Raw genomic sequence first — 27,737 nt, 5'->3', positions numbered from 1 at the left:
AAGAATAATAATGAGGAAACTGAACATCTTCTACGGATCACATGAATACAAAGCCAAAATGCATTTAATTGCCTAGCTCATTGAAAGTACAGCATCTTTTCCGACAAAGCTGGTACTACTGGCAATGTTTTCTCACTTCTCAATCATATTAAACCAATAATTAAAATTTTTTTTAAAAAGTCTCGACTTGCTATACCTTTAGGAAGGCATGTAGATTGTAATTTTATACTGCATTTCATGTAAGCAGAATTTTTAAAATTTCTTAGTCTGAAATTAAAGCAAAATCCATGTTACACTAAGTTTTGGGAAGTATTTAATTGCTCCACAAAAATATTGTTAAAGAAAAAAAGATTCATAGTATTACATCAGGTAGGAAGACAGTAAACTCTGACCTCTTACAAGCAACCAAGCCACTCCTCATTTATACACATGTGATTTGTAAAAGTATTCAATTAGAAACTGTGACAGACAGTTTCCTATAACAGCTTTCGAGTCAATGTAGTAGTCAAGGGCTCTTACTGGACTGAACCCAAGTCTAAAGCAAAATCCCTACTCTAACTGAAAGGGATGCAGGTTGGTTTCCAGCAAAGCAGTGGTGCCATCTACAATCCCCAGCCTAGCTGGGCTGAGTTATGCTGTTCTAACTGAGCCAGATGGGTGGAATCAAAACTACCAGCAAGATTAAAACATATGATGCAAATGAAGGATTATGTGCACAGGACCTTAGGTGCCAATAAGAATAAATGAGGTTGCACTACACGGAGCATGTAAGAAAAATTAGAAGTTCTTTACCTATTGATTGTATGTTTCTTTTACTAGCACGAAGAAGAGTACATTAATTTTACATAACTGCACTACAGGTTTCCACAAACTTTTTTCCAGCTTTCTGCATTAAATGGCAAAAAACAGAAGCCAACAAAACAGGGCAACCTCTAGGAGCATAATGACAAAGTACTGGGAAAGAGAAATCAGTAGAAAAAATTAAGGGAATATACTTTACGTGGGAAAATTAATGGGAACAGGATATCTAAGTACTCCCCTGTGTGTTCTTGAAAGCCCCCGCAAAATGTCATTTTTCAGTATATTTAACAGATTATGAGAATTACATTTAGCAAGAGGAATGGTAAATTTTAAATGGTAACACTCTTGGTTTTCTTTTTATTAAAGAACTGCTACATTGCAAATTCAGGACATTTCTACAATCTCAACACTGGTAACAGTATTTCTGTAGTTGGTTAGATCTCAAAGATCACATTAAAAGCATAAGCTCAAAGTTTTTGTGCTGGAAATATTCAAACCAGGCTTTTATACCCAAGCTCTGTGGTTAAAAAGTTAGCATCAGCCCTGGTAATCCTCTACATGGAGGAGAGGAACTGTTCAGCTACCTCTTGCAAATAGCACTGCCCAACTAACCTGGTTTAAATTGCTTCACAACTTCTCATAATTACTGACTTTTTAGAAATGGCAGGTGAGCAAATGAAATAAGAAATAGTAGAGAGGGAAGTCACACATAAATGCCTCGACTCCTCTTGAACGGGGATGTTTTGGGCTGGGTTTCTTAACACTTTATTAAGCACAGGTCATATTGGAAGCTACTGCAGGGAAGGAAACTGCTTTCAACAAATACTTGAGTTTTGTTGAATTTACTTTACATTGTGTGTAGCAGCAATGGAACTTACTATCACAAATTGTTACCACCACCACAGGAGTTATAGCTGAACTGGATGTTAAGAGGAATGGTCCTGCTATCCACACTATAAAAGCAAGGGACAAATCCAACCTATTCCCAGCTCAAAAGATCTTGTAAAAGGTTCATTTGAGGCACATGGTCAGTCCCCAATGCCAATGGTGGCAGATATGAAATGTTACTTATATGCAGCTTTGGAACAAGTCACCTTTTTTGCACCACCATCCAGAACCCACAACCCACAACTACATCCCTCTCTGTTACGGTGTCTTTCTCATACATTACAAAAGCTACTCTAATTAGAAATTACTAGATATTAAACAGTCATGCAAGGCAAACCCACAGCAATTCCTCTATAAATCAAGGAAAAATCAGCAGTTTCTACCCCTGTGGCCCATCTACACCTGTAGATGGAATTACTTCTGTAATTATTTCCATCTCTGCCTGTATCCTCATATACCACTTGGGTAAAAACTTGTCCCTGATTTAAAAAAACAACAAAACTCCACAAACACTCAACACTAACAATGAAAGAAAACTTCTCTCAATTCTCTGAAAAATTGGAACAAGATATCTAGTGTCTGCAAAACTGTATTGCTTCGGGGAAACCAAGACTCAGAAAGTACTAAATCAACCTGACTAATTGTACTATAACTGAGCCAAATTAATTAAATAAAGCCTGCCTTTAATAGCATTTGTTTGCCGAGCCAAGCAAGCATTTTGAGTGTTTCAGGTCACCGTAATCCAACATAAGTTACTTAAACAATGTGTAACATGTAACATACACAACTATTGTTAAAGTGCTTTGAATTAGACTTTAGACTTTCAGAGGTCAAAGATATGCACCTCTATTCCCAAACACATTCAAGAGCTGCACATCAGAAAAGCGCCATGTCTTTGCACCAGTTTCAGGGTTTTACTTCTGCTTTGTCATGCAAATCCTCGCTTTTACAGCCTTGTAAATTGCCTTCATTGTTTGAGTTGTGGACAAGAAGTTTCAGAAAAATCCAAGGGCACGATCATAGCACTCTCTTCTCTGTTTTTACGTTCGTAACAAAAATCCAGTCAGCCCCATGGTTTTGCCTATGTCTCTACACTGTCGAAAATTATTTTCTGATTATGTGATACCATACTATCCTGGCAAAATAAGGTAGATTAAAACAAAATCACAGATGATGTGCCAGGGCTTCCTCCTCTCAGCACTTTACAAATTTATGAGAGCAGCCCCAAAGGAAAAACAAAAGCCAAAGAAAAGAGCAGTCGAACTTCACTAATTCCTTACCATAACACATCCTCCCTGCTCTCTTTCATGCTTCTGTTTCATATCCACCAGTAGCTTTCAGATGGCTTCAGTTTTGACCTTCATTCTGTTCTAGCATAAAGCCTAGTCAGGATTCCAGTGCACAACACAGGTTCCTTTCAGCTCTGTATTGAAGGTGCTTAAAGACTGCTATAACCTGTGCTATTCCAGTCATAGACCTAGGAGAACCATCTTCCAAAAGCATTTTTCTGGTGGACTCCAAAATTCCCTCGCTGGCCTGCTAAATGCACCCTCAGCCTCAATAAGAGAAGAAACCAACTCTGTCAAGCTCTCCACCTGGTCTCCATTTCTTGGGACACTGGAGTATTACAGAGGAAGTGGTGGGATAAGGAATGCATCTTTGCAGGATATAAAATTTTCTCTCTGGCTCAGAATCAAACTGAGAGGTCAACCCAACTGCAAACGTATTTAATGAAAATTAAGGCTGAGACTAACACTTCGGAGTAGGTTTTATGTAGCAGAAGATGACATCAACATTCTTTCCTCACAAGCCAAGGTCTCCAGCACTAAGAATATTCTCTCATCTGCACTTAATCTCTAGTCTAGGCTACAGGCTGTCCTAAAGCATGACTTGGACAGCCTTGGTATGCAACCTCCAAATTGTGGCCCTGCTTCTGAGTGTCTACAAGAATATACAAACTTTCTGCTGCAACTCCATTTGCTTCGTGGCCTTTATGTTTATAGGCCCCATCTCTCACTGAACACTAGCAAGATTTTGCAAATGACATGCAAGAGCCCTTACCTGGAAGTGTTATATGCAAAAATGAGAATGAAGGAGAAGGGAGGGAAACATCAAGCATCTACAGATACCTTGGGAATTATGGATGTAGTTTGTTGCATTTTAATAAATTATTGGGATATTCACTACAGGAATGAACCTAAGAATACACAATGTGCTCATATAACTAAAAGCTAATACAGGAAAAAAAAGTAATTTTTGTAATTTTGTAATTTAAAAAGTAAGAATTTGCATTTTGAACTACGACATTTATTTGAAAATCTAATTTTAAGTCTTTCTGTAGATTAATCCTATGCGTGCTTTTTTGCAACAAATCTAAGTAGGCAGCTTTACAATGAAATATTGTTACTTTTTAAAAATCAGTGAAATTAGACAAAGAAGTACAATTACTTTTGTACAGAAGGTCAGTGATAAGTAAACTCTAGTTTCATAAAAAAATTAGTCAATGCAAATTACCAGCAGCTGGTCTGGGCTGTCTTAGGATTCCAGAGATGGCAAGTTGGCCAATCTGCAAGTCATCACATGTAGCTAAGATTGTCACAACAAGCTTTTAGCAAAACACTGGACAGCGTGAACCTTTCCTAAGAAGCTATCTACTCAGTCTGTAATTTTCTCTCGTGCATGTAATGTTTTGTTGCTGTTGTTGATGGTGATTTAAAGAAAATAAGTTTATCGGGATAGGAGGTAACTAGCTGTATATGTCAGCTGTTTTTCTAAATGGTAAAGTCAGGAAGAACAGCCACTCCTTTCAGCCATTTTAACTCAGATTGTACTTGAAAAGAAAACTGATCACAATTGTAAAATTTTTGCTCATTCTTCACCTGTAAATCAAAGCATAATAGTTTCTACAAGTTCTTATTTCTGCAGAGGATCTGAAGCTGGCACATTAATGTGTTTTCCAAACAGCTCTGCAAATATGTTAAGTAACAACAATATAAAGAATGAACATATGTTATTACCAGAGTCTAGTAAGAATTAGGACCTTACTGTGGTATGACACAGAGAAATAGATACTGAGAGCCTTATTAGCCCACACAGCTGACAGCAAAATACCTGAATATGGTACATATGGTTTTTTGTACAGCCAACACACAGTCCTTCTGAGAACATCACTACTGCTTAGGATAAAATTTAAACATCACAGAAGTGAAATGCCCTCCTTGTTAAAGCAAGGGAAACCAAAGTATTTCTCCTTCCCTTTCCCTAAATGCAGTGACTTGTGCAAGAGACCTATGCAGAAAGCATAGGTATTAAATTGAATTATTAAATTATTAAATTCTTATGGTATTAAATTGAAACAGAACCGGCCAAGACAAAAAACAGTGCCTGGAAGACAAAATGGTTTTGTCATCAATTTTGGCATGCCACATTGACAAAAGATGAAGAAATACCAATAGAGACAAGAATCCTGAAAATCTTGGGGATTTACACTGACGGCTCTAGTGCTTGGTAACTAAAACACACACAGAGGTGTGCACACAGTCACTTGCAAGGAATGATGCTGACTTGGCAATGCTTCTTTCACTTGAGATTCACAGGATGGTAATTGTTCTGTCCCTGAGTCTTACACAGAAAAATTACCATAAGAAACCTAATTCCCTCTTAATTAAAACAAACAAAAAAATCAACCCGACAACTAAGATGCATTTTTTTCAGTGTCCTACATTTAACTTCACCACGTCATTTTTATTTCAAGGCATGGCATTAAGGCTTTTCCTTAAAATACCAATCTGCTTTTTGATCTTTACTGCTGACATGAAATAGAAGAGCTGTACATTATATAAATCTTGAAGCTTTGCTTAGCTTGAAACTGGTAAAGAACGAAAGAGAAAACAAAGCCATCTGCATAAATCCTTCCAAACCAAAAGGCATTCGCCTTACCCTAGCTATCATTCATTTCTGCACATCTTGTTTGAATTACCATCTGAAGTTTTTCTTGTTCCATCTCCAGAACAAGTCAAATAGCAGAGCATAAAGATATGGCTATATGAATAAAACCATATGATCTACTTGGTCACTGTTAACTTAAAAATAGGCTTACACATAAAAATATTATCTGGCAATTGATGTGTTACTTTGATCCCTTTCTTTCTGTATCCTGTCACATGCATTCAATTCAGCAGCTACTGGAAGCATTAGCATGCACCTTCAATGTAATAAGAACCAAGAATCCAAGGGAATTGCTGCACTTTTACAAAGTTGTGATATTCAATTCAAATGAGACAGTATCATGTTACAGGAAGGAAAAGTTAAATTTTAAGACAAAGAGGAAGAACTGTGGTACTAGGCACTATAAAATGCAGCAAGTCTGAACAGGTGGTACAGCAATAGTTTAACAGATTCAGGGGCTCAGATGCTCCTGTGCAGAAAAACTGATCTACAGTAGAACTTCTGAAAAGTCTCCCTTGTCTCTACCTTTCTGTTTCTGAATCATAACATGAGATTTTAAACAGTGTATGATATACAAAAAAAAAAAAAGTTAGGATGGCTCTTTGTTACCTTTTTTTAGATTTCACCTTTTTTCATGCAGAAAGTAAAATTAACTATTTTGACATCAATGATCAATTTTAAGGGGTTTTATATATTTATTGGTAGCATGTCTCAATTATCTATTATGTACCACCAATGATACAACTTCAAAGTGGAGATATCGGGCCTGAATTAATTAGAAAGAATTGAAGTCTAATCTACTGCTTATCAGGTGAATGATGCAGGGAATAGTTATTTTAGAGAAAAATGCTCACCATTTCAGAATGGTTTCACTTTGCATATGCCTTCTGCAAAAGTATTTATTATGAAGGCAAACAAGGAGAAACAAACATACTTCTCTCCTGCCTCACAACTCTCATTCCAAACTGTGCCCCAACAGCCATTACAGTGACAGTTCACAGACATCAGAAGGCAAGGAGGAGAAATGCCAGGAAGAGAAGCTAATCAAGGATTGAAACACTCTTAGGGAATCAAAGGGGAGAAAACTCAGTCTTGGTCTTCCACAAATTACTCAAAACAACTTAATGCTCATGCTCATAGAAAAAAGGAAGCAAGAGGATTTTCACTGCTGCTGAGAAAATGTTCAACAGAGCACTTTGGTGGCACATCCAGTCACGGGGTATGACCTCCGAGAGGCTACAGCCTTTCACTGGCTTCTTGTTCAACTACTGCTGATAGTTTACCCCAGGAAAATCTCTCAGAGCAGAACCACAGGAAAAGTGCAATGTGTTGTAGTATCATGTGGTTTGGATGCTCTGCTAAGAAACTGATGCCTAAAGATTTTTAGCTTTTTCATATATTTGTAGCTTTGTAGATTTTTAATATATAGTTATATAGTTTTTAGCACTTTCTCACCCTTTCTCACACTTTAGAACAACAGCTAACCCTTTCTAACACATTCTTGAAATTCTGTTTAGTCTTACTCTCAAGAGGAGAATTTGTAACATGGACATTTTGTTTTACACCAGCACCTGAGAGATGTAACAAGATATAGGGCAAAGAACCCGCTGGAACAACTCCAAGGGGCAGACCCAAGGGTGGGTTTCTAGGGAACCTGGTCCCTTATTGGATGTACCCGGTAGACATACTAATTAATTAACTGTACAAAAATCACAGAAATCCTCTGTAATGTGTGAATGTTCCTATATTTTGCACACCTGAAAACTTTCATTAAAGAACTACTTTTTATATAACCACTTCAATATTGTTTGCAAGAGCTCTTCTTCTGATTCCAGGCAACAGAAGCCCACAGATGTAGTCAAAGTGCATTGCCTCAAGTCCAAAAACATCCTTCCTATTACTGCATTAGTAACATAGTGCATACTAAACATATCACTACCTAAAAATTTGCCACTTTTTGAAATAACTTTCAAATGACCATTAAATCCTATGGTGTTGGCTGTTTGTTTTACTCCTGGAAAAAACAGGTAATAGCAGTAGAACCAGAATTAGTGAGCTGGACAAGACACAGGGACAGTTTGTGATGGCCAGAACTTTACATGCAATTAATTTCTTACACAAATGCATATGCTCACAGAAATGATTGATTTTACGTCTCACGGTATTAAAACAAGGAGGCAGAGTAAGGAAATCTTTTCTGCAGAAGTCAATGACAGTTGAACTGAAAGGGAAGTGGAGGGAGAAAAGATGCCTGAAGCCTATAGGAATTTATAATGATAACAGTGAGGCAAAACCTTGCTAGTTAAAAATAAAATCTGGAGGGAGGAGTGAAAATGTTAGATTAGTTCAGAGATGTGTAAGGATAATCTTGGGCTCTAGGTCTAAGAAAGCCATCCAGTTTTGATCACAGGTTTCATTTGTGCTCCCAGTTGTGCATGAGAATTAACTTTATAGACATTCAACAGCCTCATTCAACAGACTGCCCAGAGGCAACACCAAAAACGTTCGCACCAGTGTGCTGTAACTGCTTGCAGGATCGATGCTTAAAACATATTTTATTATATATCCCTTCTTCTATGACCTCAATTATGAATAGAAAAACACTATTAAAAAGAACCTGGGGTTAACATAATTAAAGTATTTTGGTAGATTTTGATCGATTTTAAGATTACAACAGTCTTTATTTTCAAAAATTCCCTAATACAGGCATTATGCAATTTGCAGTAGAAACAGTATATAATTATGACTGCTTAGTTCCAGTTGTAGGTGCATACTAGTTTTCTTTTTTTCCCATCAGGATGAAATTTCTTTAAGCAAAACAATTACTGCATAAAAAAAAAATGTATTTCATCGATACTGTGTTAAATAAAGAATTAATTGTCCTTTTTATGGTATGTGCTTCCAATAATACAAGTTACTGTGGCACTTCCCACCCTTCATATTCAAGGTGAAAGGAATTGACTCCAATAATTTATGCTTTTTTCCTGTTTCTGGTACTTAGAATCTCAAAGTTGAAGTACCCCCATTAAAACTTAATTGTAAAGAATTTTTCATTCACTAAGTTGGGAATAAAAGCTTTTTTATTATGAACAATTTTTAATATTAACTTTTCACATGAAGGAATTATTTGTATGCTTCTGTTGTCTTCTCACTTGTGCTAGTAATACTGGTATGTTTGTTTTGCTGTTTTTCAGAAAGCCCAAGCATTCCCATAACAGCTGCCTTCCTCAGTAACAGGTAACCAGCAGTATCCACATTCAACAAACTTTCAAATATGAGAATACTGAGAAGTCTCTCTCCATTAGACTGCACCAGTCTAAAAGCCTTGGCTGTATGCTGCAGTGCCAGGTAATACAGCAACCTCAAGAGCCATCACCTCTAAGGACCTGGACTAACACACTCAGAGGCACAAACAGTGCTACGCAGTTTCCAATAAGCATCGAGCAAAATTCATAGTCATGTTTATTAACTTAAAGCTACAAAACCTGCATCTAATTTCAATGCAATACAAAATATAAAGGTGTCTTGACCCATCTACAAAGGAAATACCTCTAGAAAGTACTGGAGGATGTTGGCCCAAGTGCTCATTTGCAACTACTCCTGACAGATCACAGCCAGTATTACATTCTTGTAGTAGCACCATTGAACTCCTTGCAGACAAACCTCTCCTGTATTTATAGGACGGAAACAGATTAACTGCATCTGCTTTGGCTGTAGTGTGTCTTTTATTGATTCCAATTCTGACTTCTAAGAAACCAAACCAGAAGAAAGCAGGGAACAGCCATCAATACTGAGGACTGCACTAAGGCTACACTAAACGTTGTCTGAGAAAGGGATTTGTGGCAATTCAGTCAGTGTCTGATGGAAGTGTTTGATGTAGAAGTAACAAACCATTATGACCCATAATTTATATTTTGTCCACCAGTTTTGAAAGGAACGTTATCTGTCTACATGAGGATCACACACTATGGAAGCAGCATCTGTGCGTAGTTACTGAAAGCTGTAGTGGCAGTAAATCTCCAGCAGAGAAAGAGATGGAGCCTTACAGATTTAGACATCCACAATCTGAGGGCTGTCTCAGAACTTCAGAGCTCAAACAGTATTGCCATAATAATATGCCTGAGAAAATAACCAGGGATAGAAGGGAAATGGAAACAAGAGCATGTTTCAAGTTGTAAACAGAGACTACAGTACCCTTCCCTCTCTACTATCTGTTTTAGTGATACTTTATCCTCCCAGCTTTTAAGCCAGACAACCCAGATTTATGCTTCGTTTTAGTTCATAATAGCCAGCATAAAACAGGGCAATGGGCAGAGCATAAGGCACACCCATTTAATCTTTCTACCACAACATATATTTAGTGTACATCTTACCATACAATTCTGGCAGTCCCTGAGAATCAGACGTCCCTATTTTCCCAGGCTCCGTGAGACCGTATGGCCCACACAGAACATATTGAATATACAAACTTGTAGAGGAAGATTGTTTTAAGGTCTGTAATTCACAGCAGGAACTCAGCTAAGTTCAGTTCCACTTGGAAGCCATAAAAACATGGGTTTAAAAAAAGTGCAGCAGTATCTGGTGTTTGATATCTAACAGTGTGCAACATGTTTATGACATGTATTAGGCTACAAAATCTGAGTTCATAGTCTGGGACAACAAAGCAGAACTCAGCTCTGGCATATGTAGTGGGAAATAGAAAGGCATGTCTTGTAGTGTAATTGTAATGGATATTGCTGCTCCCTCAAGAGCTTGAGTTGCATAGAGCAGGTGGTTCAATGAAAGATACTAGCACTTTGGAAAAGAATTAAAATACACTTAAAAGAGCAACTAAATAGCAGCTGGTTCAAGCACAAGTCAATTCAGATTCGGTTTTACCATACAAACAACACAGTTCGGTTCTCCAGAATTATTTTCCAGAAATGACAGGGTAAGAAAGTTTGGACAAAATATGTCGTAAATAAAACTGTCTCAGTCACACAGAACTCAGTTTAAAGGGTACCAAAATAATGAAATCTAAAGGAGGTAGCATTTTCAAACTACTTTAAAAGTAGTTTGATTCCAAACTGGATGATCAAGTCCCATTGTCTTAAAACAACTCCCACGATCAAGTATGTGGTCTTAAAACAGCTTTTCCCTAATTGAAAAAAACCCAAAACCTTTCCCCTCTCTCACACTGAGTAAAATAACCACAGAAGCAAAAAGAGAAAACGCCCAAGTATATGATGGAAAGAGGGAAACATACCAACATGCACAACAGCATACCAAGCCTACATATTGGAAAAAAAAAAGTTTTACACATTAAATGAGATCAACAGAACTAAGTGTTAAAAAGGGTCATGGCTAATTTTGAAATATGCTTTAAAGAGTCGGACTGTCTCCAGGAAGAACAAGAGTTACTTGCCAAGTAGGAAATCATGTCAATACTGGCTATTCTTAATCATCATAGTCTCATGTAGTGGAGAAAATGTAGTCATTTCACCAAGTGAACACCACTTCTTACTTCCATACTTCTAAGTATTCTTTCCCCACATGCCCACTGACACTTTTTTGCTACAGCAAACATTATAGGAAGTCAATCTCAGGATTCTGTGTTTTTAGACGTTTGTTGGCTTTTGCTTTTGTTTTGCTTTTTCCCATTTTTAAAATGAAGTAGAATTAGAAAGAAAAACTTTGCATGACCCATGAGAGAGTTTGAATCAACTCAGGCTATCCTGAACTAAATCCTGGGTTAATCTTCCAGGGTTGCGAGTTTGTATCTCATCCTCTAGACAGCAAAAATAAAAAAGCAAACTGGTATTCCATGTATAAAAAGCAATAATCCCATAACAAGTATTTTCCAAGGAGTGCATTTCAAAAACACAACTAACTGGAACTTTAAACCTCAGTATACCTGATCAAAAAACCCACTATGATGTAAAATAAGGCAAAATAATCTCAGAACAGCAGCATATTGATTAACCTAGAACAGGAAAAAGGGTTTTAAATGAAGAATTACACTGCTTGCACAGTGCTCATTTAGGATGAGAAGACAGCCTGGCAAACATCCTGAGAAAGGGGCACTGCAACTGCACAAAACCTCGCCACCTTTCCCTTCCGAGGAGCCTGCTCCATGGGTCACTGTCCTCCCAGAGGAAAAGCAATCTGAGCTACCTCCACTGAATTCTTCTAAGTGCTTAGGTGAGTGGTAAAATAACGAGCAGCTCTCAGGCTGCTCTTTACCATAACACAGCCTGAGACACCAGCAGCCCTTCCATTCCTCCATGGTGGAGGACCCTGGAGGTTTCAGTACCGCCATCAGTCAATAACTGAAAAGCTGAGGCTCTGTTACTTAGAAAAGTACTTTAAAAATGGTTTAATTTCTTAATTGCCTTCAGGTTTTAGGTTATACAGGGCTGGTAAACAAGATTTTTAAAGATATATATTGTGGTTGAAAAGCTTTTGAAGTTCTGTAAAAAATCCACTTTTATATTGAACTATTATCAGATAGAACTTTTTTCCAATCAAAAGTGAAATCTTTCTCCAGTCACTTGTGAGAAGTACAATAAAATAGAAAACTAAGCCAAGACAAATTATCTTGTTTTGCATGAGATTTAGCTAAAACATAAAAAGCTAAAACCTCATTCCCTAAGTATTTGAGCAGTGCAGCCGAAGGGCTGTTTGTGCCCTATGCAGAAGTGATTAAAAATTTAGCTAAATTTTAATTCAACTGTTTTTCCAAAACAGGTGTTATGATAGTGTCATATCCAATGAAGCAAAACAGAGTGCATCCATAAGCATGCCATTTTGGTAGAATATATATTGTGCAAACCAAGGTCAGTTGTACCTGAAAAATAACCACACTTACCTGTTAATGTAACTTAGAGCAACATAGGTTGGCTGCTGAAGTTCTTGTTTCTCTAATACACGTGGGTCTGTATCTGGAATAAAAAAATACATGCACAGAATTAAGCTTTCTGTTTTACACTGAAATTAGGGGACTGAATGCTGCAAAGTAACGTAAGCGGACACAAGAGATACGAAATAGCTCAACCCAGCCGATCCACAGAGTACACTTAGCAAAGCTCAACCACTTGCTCATTCATTCATAAACACAGTATTGCATTACTTTACACAAGAATTTGAAACATCAACAGTGATGTAATTTCCAACTGTCACACAAGCTTTCACAATCCCCCTCGTAAATATTAGTTTTCACTGCTTTCCATGATTTATAGTGTTAAATGGATCAAGCTTTCTTCTTTTTTAATGTAGCTATTTCTAAATATGGTTGACACATTTTAAGATGTTCCAAGAGTGATTAGATCTCTTCTGGGCCTTGAGACTTTTCTTCTGCATCTCTGAGTTTTGTTCTCTCCCTTCTCTACATCTTATTTTCTGAAGCTCTGAATCAGAAAAGTCATACAAAAATGCTCTTGAAGCAAAATGCTTGCCAAGTAGAGCATTGCCCACCAAAAGCCCTGAAGCATACACATCCAAATTCCCTCGAGTGCTAACTTTCTCACTCAAATGAAAAAATATGTTTTCAATCATTGTTTCCATTGTCCTTTGCAGTTAAGTTGTGCTTTCATCTAACAATGGAGTTTTGGTTTAAATTTCTGAAACCAAAGCCAAGGGAGTACGTCCATAGTTTAGACAGTTTTCTTATACCAAACCCCAGGATTACATTGAAGTTTCAAATACAACTTTGCCCTGCATAGTTGAGAGGCATCTTTAGGAGCTGAGCATAAACAGTCTTCAGAAGTTCCCAATGGAAACCGTGCATCCTGCCTGTGCAGATTACTACGTAGTCATTAACGACATGTTTTATGCATTACTTTAAAAGCAATTCTGGGTGTAACCTCTGCATTTTAACTATCAAGAATAAAAACTGCCTTTACCAAATGGTTCCCCATAGCACTGATGCTATCCATCTTTTATTTCTGAGAACCATCTACTTTGTGTTTGGCGAAGACGGGAGGGCGTGGGGCACTCCAATCAAACCCCATATTTTGGATTGTTATTGCTTCCTCCTACAGCTTTAAGCACTGTTAACGTTTTAAAACTCATTATCTTGATAAGCACATTAATTTGACTTGATCAGTCAAACTTTTGGTGGTTTTTGTGGGGTTTAAAACACGATACAATTATTTTGAAATCTGTCTCTACGGCCGTGCCTTAAGGAAGATTCTGAACTCAACTGAATAGGGACTGTGCTCAAGGCCACAGTCACGCCGCTGCTGAAGCAGATAATGTCTTTATTCAGGGAGAAGGGAATCCCCTGTCTGCCTCTCAAAGCTTAGACTGATCCTAATCTTTCTCCTTACATTTGCTCCTGCACAGCTTAGGCTGCAGGGTTTGCTAACATGCCTTTATCAATATGTCCCTAAAGAGATAAGTAATTCCAAGAAAGTTCGGAGAAGATGGATAAAAGTACAAGCGCCAATCCAACCAGCAACCCCAAGCCTGCTATTCTTAAGAGGAACAGATCTTGCTGGTGCCTGGGGAAATTCTGCTGTAATTGCCAGCACATCACGCTCCATATGAAGCTAACCAAAGACAGCAAAGCATCAGCTACCCTCCATGCTGTCTAATTCACTTCTGAGGAAGTTAGGTTCACACAACACACAAAGATCTTTTACTTGCCTTTGTTTCTATAAACCCACCATCACTTAGCAGGCCAAGCATACAACTACTGTCACAGTGAGCTCTCTTAGATTTACACCTCAGTGGTGCGTGGCCTACCATGAAACTGTCTTGATCCAGAATGTCTCCAGGGTATTAATCCCAGCCAGTACTATCTGAGAACTGCCTCAACCCAAGTTCAAGCATCTGTGGTTAAATGACTATGTCTTTGCTAATCCAGTTCTAAATGGGATTAACCTCCACCTATAAACAACAGTTTCTGTGACTGAAGGAGGCAAAATCAGGGCTGGTTTACATCAGAGTGCTGCACATTATCTGTGGGAGAAGACAAGGAAAAGCTCTAATGGAGAGTCCACCACCCTTTTGCAGCTCGCCAGTGGCTCACCATAACACCAGCTGAGGATGAAAATACAAAGACAAAAACCAAAAGCCTCGTAACTTTTGCAGGAGTGTGTTATCAAAGCACAGAGCAATTTGCCTGCTGGCACCTGGAAAAAGCAGACTCCTGTCTCTCAGTAGGTGCTGCCTGACACACAAGGAACACAATGCAGATTCTATTCTATCTATCTATCCCTTCCCCCTCCACATATCAGACTTCATGTGTTTTTCAAGTCAATTATGCTGTATATACCAATTTCACAAAATAATCCAAGCTATGGTAAAAAATCTTGTAAGAATTTAGCACTCAAAATGCTTGACACATTTTTATTCCTCTTGCAACCAGCTGCTGGGTTGCCAGTCATGAGAATGCTGCATTCACTTCTGCACTGCAGCAGGAACTACACAGAACACTGCTGGGTATTATTTCTCTTCCTCAGCTATAATATAAAAAAACCCACAGAAACTTGTTCTGGGGCCACAGCAAGGCCCTCAGAGAGGAGCAGAAAAGAAGAGAAACCAGACCAGCTGTGCCACAGGTGGCAGCAGACATGGGGCCCTGGCACAGTCCTTCTCCAACTAGGGGGGGGCATGAAGGGCCACACTGGCAGCCCCTCTGCATCCACCTAAAACATGCATGGCTGCGCTATCCAGACACATGCACATTTGGCCCACCACTGCCAGCTTTTTTCTCGCTCTAGAAATGCCACCAGTACATTCCTTTCTGCCTCCTTTCCCTCTTCCTCTGCCTAGCCTCAGCCAGGGCATTTCCTCTCTCCTGCCCCTTCCTAACTCCAATTTTTCCTATACATCCTGCACTCCATTGCTCTCTCCTGCTCTCACTGTTATGCTCCCCTCTCAAAATGTCCCAACATAAGAACAAGTTAAAACTTACATGGAGATGTCTATAGCCACTTGTTCAGTCTTGTATCACTCTTGTACCATTTAAACATAGATGCAATTCATTCCCTGGACTGCCCTCTTCCCTCCTTCCCTTCGGCCCCTGCCTGCCCCCTTTATTGTATTTTACTTCCAATTTAGGCAGACTCTGCTTACATTCCTGATTTTACTTAGCACACTTTTGAGCACAGAGTGAATATACATTAACTACTACACAACCCTCTCAGACTTGATACAAAAAAAAAAAAACCAGTAAAAAGCATTTTTTTCTTCCTTTTTTAAGGAATAGCAAGTACAGCTACAGTGAGATCAAGTAGCAGTATTCTCTGATGCTGAATCTTCGAGTCTGGACTTCCAGCACTCTGCTTTTCTCAGGCCTAAGCACATTCATACAGACAACTAGGGATGTTTTCTAATACCGCATATGCTGCCCCACTGACCAGGATGTTAAGCATCAGCCAATGCTCTCACTTAATCTGACTCAGGAACAAGGAGGAGGGGAGACAAAAATCTGCTGTCAATCTCACAAAAATGGTCCTGTATAACGTTACATGTTTAGTCAATGTTTCTTCAAACTCACATAGACCAGTCAAAGTCAGCCAAAAGTAGCCTAAATAGTTTCCAAACACACACCTATAATGGATTAAACACTCACAGATGACAAATTTTTCTTGAAAATATTTAAGCAATATAACCTAGGGCTGATCTGAGTTTCCTTTCTTGTAAGAAAAATATCCAGCACACACACAAAAATGACTCCAGAACTTGAGGGGACTGGTTGATTAACATTACTTTAACTAGTTACTCTCACTTCTTGAATTAACAAGGGCTACCTATGACTCACTATTTCACTGGTTTTGCAGTAACACTTTAAATCTGGTAGAACAAATTGCCACCCACTGTACATTAGCTGCCTTCATTACTTGTCTCTTCTTATAAACATTATGTGCCACTGATTTCCTTCCACAGTGGGAAGAATTATTTTCTGTAATGCTGTGAGTGTTTTTTTAGCTATGTCCTCCTCATTTACTATGGCGCTAGATTTTGAAAACCCTCCTTTTTCTTTTTCTTTAATGAAATTTTATTAAAATAAAATTTTTATCTTATATGAACTACCCCAGAATTTTGTTCTGCATCCCACCACCTCACTATTAAAAGACTGAAGTGTGGATGCTAACATCCATAAGAGAGAGTTACTCAGTCATCTACAGGATTAGACCCCTCCAATTTTCTCACATCCACTACCTGTTCCATACTAGACAACTAGACAAGTAGTATGAGTGTATAATTAAGGCTGAGAGACCATAAATTGCACTGCATCATCTTTGAACTGTTCACACAAAACCAGGCATTTTCTGTGGAGTATGTTCTAACAAAATAAATCACTGACTACTGAAGCATGCTACGATTACTAAATCACCTCACTACAAAGACACAACTTGCAGCTTGAAAGCACTGCAAAATCCTAACCTGGCAAAGTATTTTAAAGAGAGCAAGTAATAAAAAAAGGCATACACATCCTGTATAAGCACAATCTTAAATTATATAACTTGGTTCTACATTAATATTTCTGCACAAAATATATGCCACATCTTCATTGTATATAATAGAGCAGTATGTTTTTACCCTAAAAGATACAAGAAAGTTATCAGAAGCAACTTCACTTTCATAAGAGCCCTGATTTTAAATCACTGTGAAAGATCACTTTTCACCTTACAAAATGCTAACAAATTCCAGTGGCATTATTTTACAACCACAAGCTTTCTTCTTACGGGGACCAGGAAAGGTCACTACCACTAGCAGTGTGGTAAAGATAGTCTCAGAAGAAAAATAATGACCTGAAGGAGGTAAAAATTATATTGCTCTTTAACATCTTGAATATGAACTGGCCAGTGCTGTTTTTATCTCACCCTACACCATCTAACAAGCAGAGGTTGAGGTCAAGATTGACTGAAGTCCAGGTGCCTAAAGAAGGACACATGAATCCCGGCTCACTTACAAATGCAGTGACTGGATTGTCAAAAACTTTTGGTAGCTGTAATCCTCCAACAGATTTCACAGACCAGCAACCTGAGCAGCTTCTTTATGGCTGATAATTATCCTTTTATCTTTCTTTGTCATAGGGGGTACTATGCTAATTGAGTGTGGGGGCAATTATTAGGGAATAAATGTCAGTCTAACAAACAAGGTCTCTCAGTGAGCTCCAGTGAGCCTCTGGTGAGGTGAGAAGTGCAAGACATTTCACTGATGTTGCAGATATACTTTTTGGAGGGAAGGGTTTAGAGACATCCATATCTTAAAAAGACTTAGGTTTGAAAAACATGTCTTCTGTAAGTCATACCAATCTTACACAAAACAGTTACAAGAAAAGCAAAAAAGGCAAAAAGCCACTTCCCTTGCCAACCCAAGGGTGTTATTTCCATTTCTGTTTAATCTCTAAAAGAGTAACAAAATGCCTTTAATGTTATGAAAATAATGCCCCTGCAAAGGATTTTAAAAGTATTAAAGTACATATTTGTAAGGACCATAGGACCTCTCTCCCAAGTCACTTGGAGATGTTTATGATAATCTCACCTCTTTGTGCAAGATCACACTGGGGTAATCTGCCAACACAGAGGTCCCCCAGACTCAAACCTGACTTTGCCAGAACATCCATACATATGTTCCGCTCGCCCACCAGCAGGTTTGCAGAGTGCCTGTCTTGTGTTTCACTTGGCCTTGAAATGGGCTGATATAAGTCAGCTCAGCTAGTTAATTAAAACCTACACTTCCCTTGAAACTAGCTCACTTCACTAATGATGCCAAGGCAAATATTTCTGTTGGCTACCTCAAAAGTCTGCAATTGTTCCTATGTGGATGTAGCTTAAAACGCCAGAAATAGATAAATTCAACGTTACTGGAAATTGCTCCCCATCTAAAACCTCCATGACAAGGAAAACATTATGAATGTCACAGTATCAATTCCAAATGTAGCATTATTTGGGTCTTCTTATAAATAAAAGAAAAAAAACATCTCAGACAACTGTGGTTTTACAGATATTAACACAGTGCCTTCATTATATCTTTAATAGAAAAAAAATTCCCATCTTCAAAAAGAAGATTATGCTTTTCACTTCAAAGACAGAACATTGGAGGATAAATATGATTCTGCAAGAGTTTTGAATCTAGAATTCATAAACATCTTTAGTATTTAAGCACAAGTTCTTTCCAAGATCAAGGTGTTGACTGCCACAGAGATGGACTTAACCAAAATGTGTGAAACAGATCAGATACCAAACTTTCATATTTCCACAATAAGCTCTCATAGATGACTTAGCTCTCTAAATAGATGACTAAGAAAGCTACATTCAGGCAAGTACAAACAAGAAAACACTGTACTTATGTCAACTTTCACAGTTTCAGTGAATGCTAGAGGCCCCAGAATACATTTTAGTACAAAATTCTGCCTGCTTAGTCTATCCCAGAGTTGCAAAAATTTCTCAGCTGCAAAAAGTTTATTTCCACCATCAAATTGTACTTAAGTGCACGAAGCCATGAAAAAACAAACCCGTAAAGACACTGGTCATATCAGTATTACAAGGAGGTCATGAAACTGCAGCATTTTTGGCCTGCTGGGGGACAGCTCTGTCAGCCTGGCACTCTGCTGCTGCTCAAACCAAGCCTGTGGACTTCCCACACAGCAACTGAGTGATTGCAATTGCTGCATTACAGCAGGAGAATACCATAGTCTGAAGACAAGGTAGAACATGAGAAGTCACAGCCCAAAAGCTGAACTACTGTGGACTTCTCCTAAAGCCTTCAAGCACAGAAAGGTTATCATTAATCTTAATAACTGCAAGTTACATATTACACATGTAGACAAGTGGTTAGCAAAAGGAAATGTCAAACAGAAGGTTTATTTAAATGGAGGCTGCCTCTGTGAAAAAAACATGAACAAGTATAAATTGGGAATGAACACACAGGCAGCTGTAAGGCAAAGCAGCAGCTGCTGACTTAACACCCTGGATTAGCACACACTGCCTTCTTCATGTTGGTGAACCTCCCAAGGAAGTGAGGCAGTCCTTGTGGAGTTCCCAAGGAAAATGGTAATTCGTAAAAAAACTGCCTCTTCATTGGAAAGACACCATGATCCCAGGGACAGCACTCCAGCATTTTAACATGACTGAGTGTTAACGAATGCAGAACCTCTAAGATGCAATCAGAGGAAATCACTACGACAGGGACCATATAAAAAGAGGGGTCAGAGAAATTCAAAAGCAGAAAATAGTTGAAAACTAAAGCACAAAAACCTCCAAGAACACCACAACCAACAGCATCCATTCACTAACTCAGACTAACACAAATGAAATTCCATTTTGCAACACAACCTCTGAGAGACACAAGAACTCAGAGCTTTGTCATATGATAAAATGGTATCTTTCTGGGTGTTAAAATAATATATGGTATTTCAGATAACCTGCAAAGAAACAAATATGTGCTTTGATCTTACAGCAGAACAGAATTTTTTATATAATACTGTTCTGGAGCAATCTTGTTTCATCCTTGCAAGCTGCCACTATTTAATTCAGACTGTTAACTTTTAAAAGTAATGGCCATCCTTATCTTGTCCAGCCAAACAGGTTCTGATTACAGCTTCCCATGTACTAATTTAATACACAGTTACTAAAAGTATTTTAGCAACATAACTGAGATGAACACTTGACACTTTCCATTTTTAATTTAAAAATCAAATAGCCAAGTTAAGAAACAGAAGAACTTGCAAAGCTGAAAAATATCTTTCATTGAAAAAAAAAATTGTAATATAACCATATACAAGAAATGGTTATTTCAGATATGGACAATAGAAAAGAAAGAATGTGTGGAGTCCAGTCAAAGATCCTGAATCTTTTAAATCTTCTAATTTCTGCAATTAAGTTAATTATTGCACAATAGTAAGTGACCACAGTGCTCCTCAGTTGCTGAAAGCAATCTTTGGATCTGTCATGCTGTCTTCAAATAGGTAATTAAAGTGAAAAATGAGTGTGCACATAACTTTCCAGTACCATATATTACATAGAAATAACACAAATAAGAACTGAAGTTCTTAAACCAAATACTTGATCAACTTAGGCATGTCTTTATCTGTTTATTTGAACATATCTTACTTTGCTACTCTTGAAATCCTTATTACAGACAATTTACTGCTATAAGAAGAGTTTTCCCCTACCATAAATTAATTAAACTTTCCATTTCTCTGTCCTCAAAATAATTTGTATTAACTGAGGCTGAGTAGTTTAAAACATTCTAGCTGTGGGCTTTCCTGGCCCCTTTTAAAGTGGTGCTGACTGGAGATACAGCCCAGCCCATGAGGGCCCTCTCAGAACTCTGGCACACCTGAACAACAGGCTGGCACCCACAGTCTGCATTTGCCTCTGGCAGAAGGAATGGCACACAATCAACCTATTTTTAAGTCCTCTCCTGCTATGACCTTCTCCTCTAAAAACCCAACCAAATCTCCAGCTGCAGCTACAAGACAGAGAGCTGTGTACGAGGGTATAACCATAACTCTTTCAGAAAATATTACTGTGCACTGTGATTGAAGACACCCTCAATCTCAGTAGCTCGTGTCTCAGCATAAAAAGAGTAATGCTGTAAATCAGCTACTTAATTTCTATTCAAACAGAACATAATTGCTGGTAACTGGCTGAAAAGCAACAAATGCCAAAAGACGTCTTTGTGATCTTTCAGATGTAATGAACTGCAAGCACACTTCATGTGCCATGATGCTTTTCCACTTATTATGTTAATTAGTTTTTATTTGAAACACACAATTATTGCTGCAACCAAATGCAATCATTAATGCATGTATTTGATAGGCAAAATATTAATGAATCAAATCAACAGGAAATAAGCAGTGCTGGAAAGGTCCCTTGGAGAAGGGAAAAAACCTCCAAGACTGCTGCAATTTAATTTTACTTTTTAAATACTCAGTTTTTAAGCATTTGAAATGTTAACATCTTGCTTGCAATTTCTAAGTGCAAATATACTTAATGAAGCTTGACATAGAGAAAAATTAGAATGACATTTTCACAGAACTTAACAATATTTAATTCAAGTCAAATAACCTTATGATATGTACTGGAGAGTAAATAAAAGGTCCATTTGCACTTAAGAGTCAAGGACACAAGACATAACATTTATCATTAGTAATCTCTAAAATTATCCCATTTCAGTAATTAAATGAGCATTTTTATTCCTCACCACACTATGATGTCTCTTTCGGCTGAGAGGTTTAAAAACTCACGTACTGTGGAAATGCATTCACCCAGATTGGGGAAAGTCCCCAAAATCAATTAAAAGAAAACTTAATTCATGATTTAAGGATATTATTCTACACTGAAGCAATGATCAAACCACTTTCATGACCTGCAGCACTGCCCCCAAATGCACACACCAGCACAGTGGTCTCTTTAATCACTTCTGTGGGCCCCGACTACGCTTGGTGCTCTCTGCACCAGCGGGAACAGCACGGATACATAGGAAAAGCCCCCCAGCCAGGACGCAGTGAGAGCATGAAAAGGACTTCTCTGGCTGGTGGAGTTGTATTGCCTCCCCAGATGACTCCTGATGCCAGCAAAACCCCTCTGCCTGCATGGCTGTGACTCCCTGGAGGGGACTGGACATACTCCCTGGTAGGGGGCTGCCTACTGGGGGAAAGCATGTGTCATTCCATGAGCTGTCAGGCTGGAGAGAGTGGAGGAAAAGGGGTGGAGGGTGCTTTCCAATGCAAACCCAGCCTTGCATGCAGAATTTCTAGGTATTCAGTCAAAAACCTCAATTTCCAGCATTCACATATTTCTCCCCTCTCTAAAGTCATACACATCATTACCCAGTACACCTGGAAGCGACAAAAAAAAAAAAAAAAGAATGAGGAGCATTCATCCTGCACTTAGTATTTCGCCAAAATTATGAGGAAATAAATTTTTAGAGTTGATAATTGATTGATTGAGGGTTGAATTCTGTGGGTTTCTATGAGAACCCAGGCCTGGTTTGGGCAAATCCATTGGGAAGTTTGGCCTTTTTTGGGCAAAACTTGGTAACTAGTAATAGAAGAATAATCTTTACATAAACCACAAGGCTCTAGTTTTTCAATGTGAGCTGAGTACATGCTTAAGACTGTATTTTAGGATAAACAGTTTAGCATAAAGGAAGCAGTTATTTCAAAACAGCTAGTTTTCCTACTAAGAAAATCGAAAATGTATAGGTTTGTGTTTGGCCTTCACATTAATATTACTCAAATACTCAAACCCTTGTTCTCATCTAGTTTTAATAATGAAAACCTAGCTAAACATTCAAAAATAAATAAAACCTAGTATTACTTTAAATAAAACTTAAAAATATATATATATCTTGACAGTTCTGAAGCTTGAGGGTTTTATTTCCCAAAGTAGTAATGATCTCCAGGAGTTAAAATAATATGAATATATCCCAACTGCATGACCAGCTAAACCACAACTGAACTGCAGTGGCACATATTTCATTTGCAATGTCAGAGGATCTCCATTTCAGACTATCAACACAGCCCTAAATTTCCAAGTGTCACTGGAAACAGGCCACCTTTAATTTTGGTTGGAAACGCTAAAATGAACTGCTGTAAGCAGCACAGCTAGTATTTTGCCAGTTCAACCTCTTCATCTTTACCAGGAATGAAAAAGGAAAGCTTTTTACTCTCAGTTACATACTGTGTCTTCGCTCCTCTGCAAGCAGTGGTTCAGGGATTTTTTTGGTTTATTTTAAGGGAGGACTGTATGAGAAGGAAACAAAACTTATTTTTCCTGTGAGTCACTAAAATTACTATAAGCAGCTTATCTTCTGGGCTACTACCTTGCAATCCTGTAAGAGACAGGATTCCTCATCTTCACGTTCTGCAGATAGGAAAAGGAAGTGCACAAAATCAAGCTATTTCTTGTAAGGAAGAAGGAAATGGCATAATTACCTAGCATTACTCAAAAGAAGCTCCAGAAGACAGCAACCATGCCAGGTGGAGCACGGATGGGAACCAGATGTGTTAGAACACCAGGTGCTCACATAACCTTTATTTCCCGAAATGTTTTTTTCCAAAATTCATTTGGACATACTGGGTCTGACACAATTTTATTATTTTATTTCACTGGGAATAATTTCACCACCAATATGCCTCATCCAAGACTACGAACAACTCCAGATTTTTCACCAGAGCTACACATGAAACACCCAGCAACAAGCCTATCCTGCAGGTAGAAACACACAAAACCACATATCACGTATCAATATATTTCCCAAAGGGAGTGAGGGTGTGGTGCAGGGGTGTTCCTCTCTCTAACAGGAAAATACCAGCACTGAAAAGAGTGCAAAAATGTGAACTTAATACTCTGAGATGAGAAATCTATTTCTCTGCAAACAAACTGCCAGTAAACTTAAATAAAATAGTTATCCCCAAACAGCACCTTTTGGAAACCTAAGACTCAATTACTGGGATAACAGGGACTGGCATATGAGAAAATTTTTAAGTGCCGTTAACTATCAACCTTGAGCAACAAGACTATTTTGTTTGCCCTTAAGTATTAACGGTGGAGCAGAACCTCTGCAGTTTTGTACCTTTGATATCTGTTTTTGAAAGAGAATTTCAAATTGTCTTGACAACTAAGAAGGTGAAATAGATTATTTCATACACTGAAGTTAGTGAATTGGTTCCAGTATCTCCAGCCACTGGGAAGCCAAGTGTAGCAAGGGCTTTGGTGCCCTCCACTGAATGACATCTGGCTATCTCAGTCCAGCTCTTAAGACAGGATTTTGCAGAGCAGGGAGTGGGTGAAGCCTCACAGCTCCACTGAAAGTCGATCCTGTCATGTGCTCTCTCACCTGAATGGTCTGAACCCACACAGCTAAAGATAAAGCTGAAGTTTTACCCTCACGCAACCACTCATGAACTGAAGCTTGCAGAGGGATGAGGGAAGGTATTTTCTGTCCTGGGAGATGCTGTGCAAGTTTATTGGTAAGAAAACTTCCAAGTTTTCAGTGCATTTTCTACCACTGAGGGTGGATGCCACAGCCTCAGCCTGCCTCTACATCCCTGATGGACAGTGTTTCACCTCCCCTGACCACTTCTCACCATCTGTGTTCTCCTCACAAGGCACTGGCGGCAGCCACGGTGTTCCCCCATCATTTCTGGTAGGCTCATAGCCCCTCGGGTACTCTGCAGCAGAGGTGATGGAAAGTGTGATAGGGAGGCACCATAACAGCAACAATATCAATAATCTGCTCCTCTCAGGGGAAGCCAGAGCCGTGGGTCAGACCAAGCGACTGAGAGGAAACCAGAGCAGGACACTTGTCATGAAAGGTGGGGCACACACACACCTTTGGCTTCCCTGTTGAACACGTCAGGTTCAATGGCGCACCCTCATAGAAGGGCCATGCAGCAGCCTCAGCCTTTATTGCCACTCAGTACCACTAAAACACCCTTTTGGAACCTACAACATTATCCACCATTTAAATACCAACTGCATCACTCCTCTGTAGCCATTTCTTTACAGTCACTTTTATGGAAGGGCACTGAGAAAGATTTTTTTTATTTCTAGAGCTCTGGTGTAGAGAAAACACAAATCAGATTGGACTAAGCTAAGCCTTAGTGCCTGAGAAACAAAACATAAAGCAAGGGAAAAAAATCAAACCAAAAGATGAATGGTCAGTTTAAAATAGAAAATAAATAAAAATAAATAAAATAAAAAATGGATTTATATAAGCCTAAAAATATTGACATTAAGCAGAGATTTAAGGAAATAGATGAGCTTAATAATCAAAGATGTTCTAAAACCATAGTATGTTCTTACATGTTCTAGTTTTACTTTATTATCCCAATCAAAACCATGCAGCATCGAACAAAACACAGAAACCCTACAACCCCCCCCAACAAGCAATCAAAAAACCCCCAAACCCCAACAACAACAAAAAAAACCCCAAAAACCAACCAAACAAAACCCCCCCCAAAACCCAACCGCCCCCCCCAAACCAAAATGAAAAAAATTTCCTGATGTGAACACATAGGAAATACAGTAAGTTACCAATTCCTTCAAAATTCTTATGCTGTCTTTGCCCTCACATAGAATTTGAATATAGAATTATTAATCAAATACTCACACCAGTGAATACAAAGCTAGCTTACCATAATAAAAAAAAAAAAAAAAAAAAGTCTTTACAATTATGACAACAGGAAGACTATTCACTATAAAAGCTTACAAAAATTACATGCCATTCCTTGGCTTCTTTTGCCTGACATTCATGTAAGCTAAAGTGTCTGTACTTCCTTAATGTTTGATGTAACAGAAAGCAACAGAAGGGCACTGCACTTTCTGCAGGTGAAAGTGGTGCTCCAGGTTCACACAAGTCAAGCTCAGGCAGGCTTTCTCAGCAGAGAAAGCTCATTTTATGCTCAAGAACATCTAAGGGGATCAAGCAATCTAATGAATGCACTGGTATGTCAGAAATCAGTTTTAATTAAGGTAAGCAAAAAGATATGAAAAGAGAAAATTTCCTACAAGCAGTAAAATTTCTCCTTGCATTGAATTATCTGTATCTGTTCACACATTTTTGCATGTGAGTTTGAAATGTTGTTTATTTCTGATGTAATAGTGCAGACAAGCAATGCCTCACTCCTAGTTCAGGGCAACTTTGAAAGGTGGTACAACCCTGTTGCAAAACAGTGTTAAGTTTATTGTATTTACAAGTCTGTAGTCATTTGAAAAATGGACTATTCAGAATTTCCAGAACACCAGTTATTTTGCTATTCTTATGTATTATAAGTAATTAGAATCAGGAAGAACTTAGAAACAGGTAGGGAGGAAAGGAAGGGAGGACATTCAAGCAAGGCCTTCTCAGATCACGATACTAAAATATCTACTGGATATATGCACACCTTTCAGGGTAACTCAAAAAAGGATGCACATTCTTCTGAACAATCCAGCTGCTAATTTTACAGTTAGCTGCTGACAAAGAAAATTACTTCCTATAGTGATGGTATAATACCTTCTAAATTCTACTATTGTTACTACTAAACAGCAATTAATTAACCATTAGGAGTTGATAGCACTACCCATTATTACAGCAATAAATCTTAATATGATTTTTATTCTCCACTGTTCCTCCTCTGATCAACACCCAAGTGTGAAACAAAAAGCACAACATACATTTACCAAAATTAAGGGATATGATACAAGGAAGACAGTAGATAAAGGTTCTGATGCTGAATTTAAGGACGATTTAAACTCTGATTAATTTGTCTCAATATTTATTCAGCTATGCTGTCACTTACACAGTTGGGAGTTATTTTTAAACACAATTTTTAAAAATTCTCTAAAGAACATTAAATAATTTGGCCTCAAAAGATTATCAGTCTATAGAAAAAGACACTTTCAACTTTAATAAACCCCATATTTCAATAATGACCTTATAAGTAAAATTGAACAAAACATCAGAAAAACAACATCACCTTTCCAAGTACGTTACTACTTGCAACAGCAGGTGCTTCCTATTTTTAGTCTGTTTCACTCTTTTCAAGAAATGGTTTTAGAAGTTTAACAAAACCCTTTAAAACATTTCCATTGAAGGCTTGTTTAAAAAGTTGTGGCCTGTTAAAGGGTATTTGTTCAGAGGAAGAGTTTCTTTGGTTTGCTGTTTCTAAGCAAACTAATAAAAGAACCCAAGTGGCAACAAAATACTTCTCCAGGTTCAACAGACACCTGCATACTACCATCAGGACAATATAACTGCATTCCTGCCAGGATTAGTTCACAATATTTAACTAAAATTGCTTTGAACTCTTTTTATATTCAGGACTAACATGGTGTGCAAGTATGGTGGTTGGATTACAAGAGAAACTAAGACCACCAGCAATAATGCTCCCCTTCTCCAAAGCATTTTCCCTGTCTCTCCAATAAGTATTTTCTATTCCCTGCTCCTGTCTCTACTACGGCTATGTGAATTATCTCCCTCTCCATTCAGTTTGGATTTCAGCAAGGTCTAATATTCATTCCTTAATGCAGTGTCAGTGTGCTCACCCCTTGCTCTACAGTGTGGTGTTGATTTGCAGTGAGAAGCAGAGAAATGCCTTGTAACTCCTCCATAATTTATTCTAGCTCTAAAGTTTTCCACTGCAGTCAGAAGACTACCTAATAGCCTAGTCA

General features: G+C 38.2%; 1 protein-coding gene across 1 annotated transcript in view; it reads right to left on the bottom strand.

The window, feature by feature from the left end:
* JAZF1 (JAZF zinc finger 1) overlaps positions 1–27,737 on the bottom strand; it is a 188,453-nt gene that overhangs the window by 72,144 nt on the left and 88,572 nt on the right. Inside the window, exon 2 of the mRNA XM_042042837.1 lies at positions 12,485–12,557. Within this exon, the coding sequence (XP_041898771.1) occupies positions 12,485–12,557 (73 nt within the window). The remainder of the gene's footprint in view (positions 1–12,484; positions 12,558–27,737) is intronic.

This window comes from Corvus kubaryi, unplaced genomic scaffold, assembly GCF_017639235.1.
Source record: "Corvus kubaryi isolate FWS band 111438036 unplaced genomic scaffold, C.kubaryi_AGA036_p1.0 37398, whole genome shotgun sequence".
Taxonomy (NCBI): domain Eukaryota; kingdom Metazoa; phylum Chordata; class Aves; order Passeriformes; family Corvidae; genus Corvus; species Corvus kubaryi.
The sequence above is the reverse complement of the archived record's forward strand: the minus strand, read 5'-3'. Positions and strand labels throughout refer to the sequence as shown.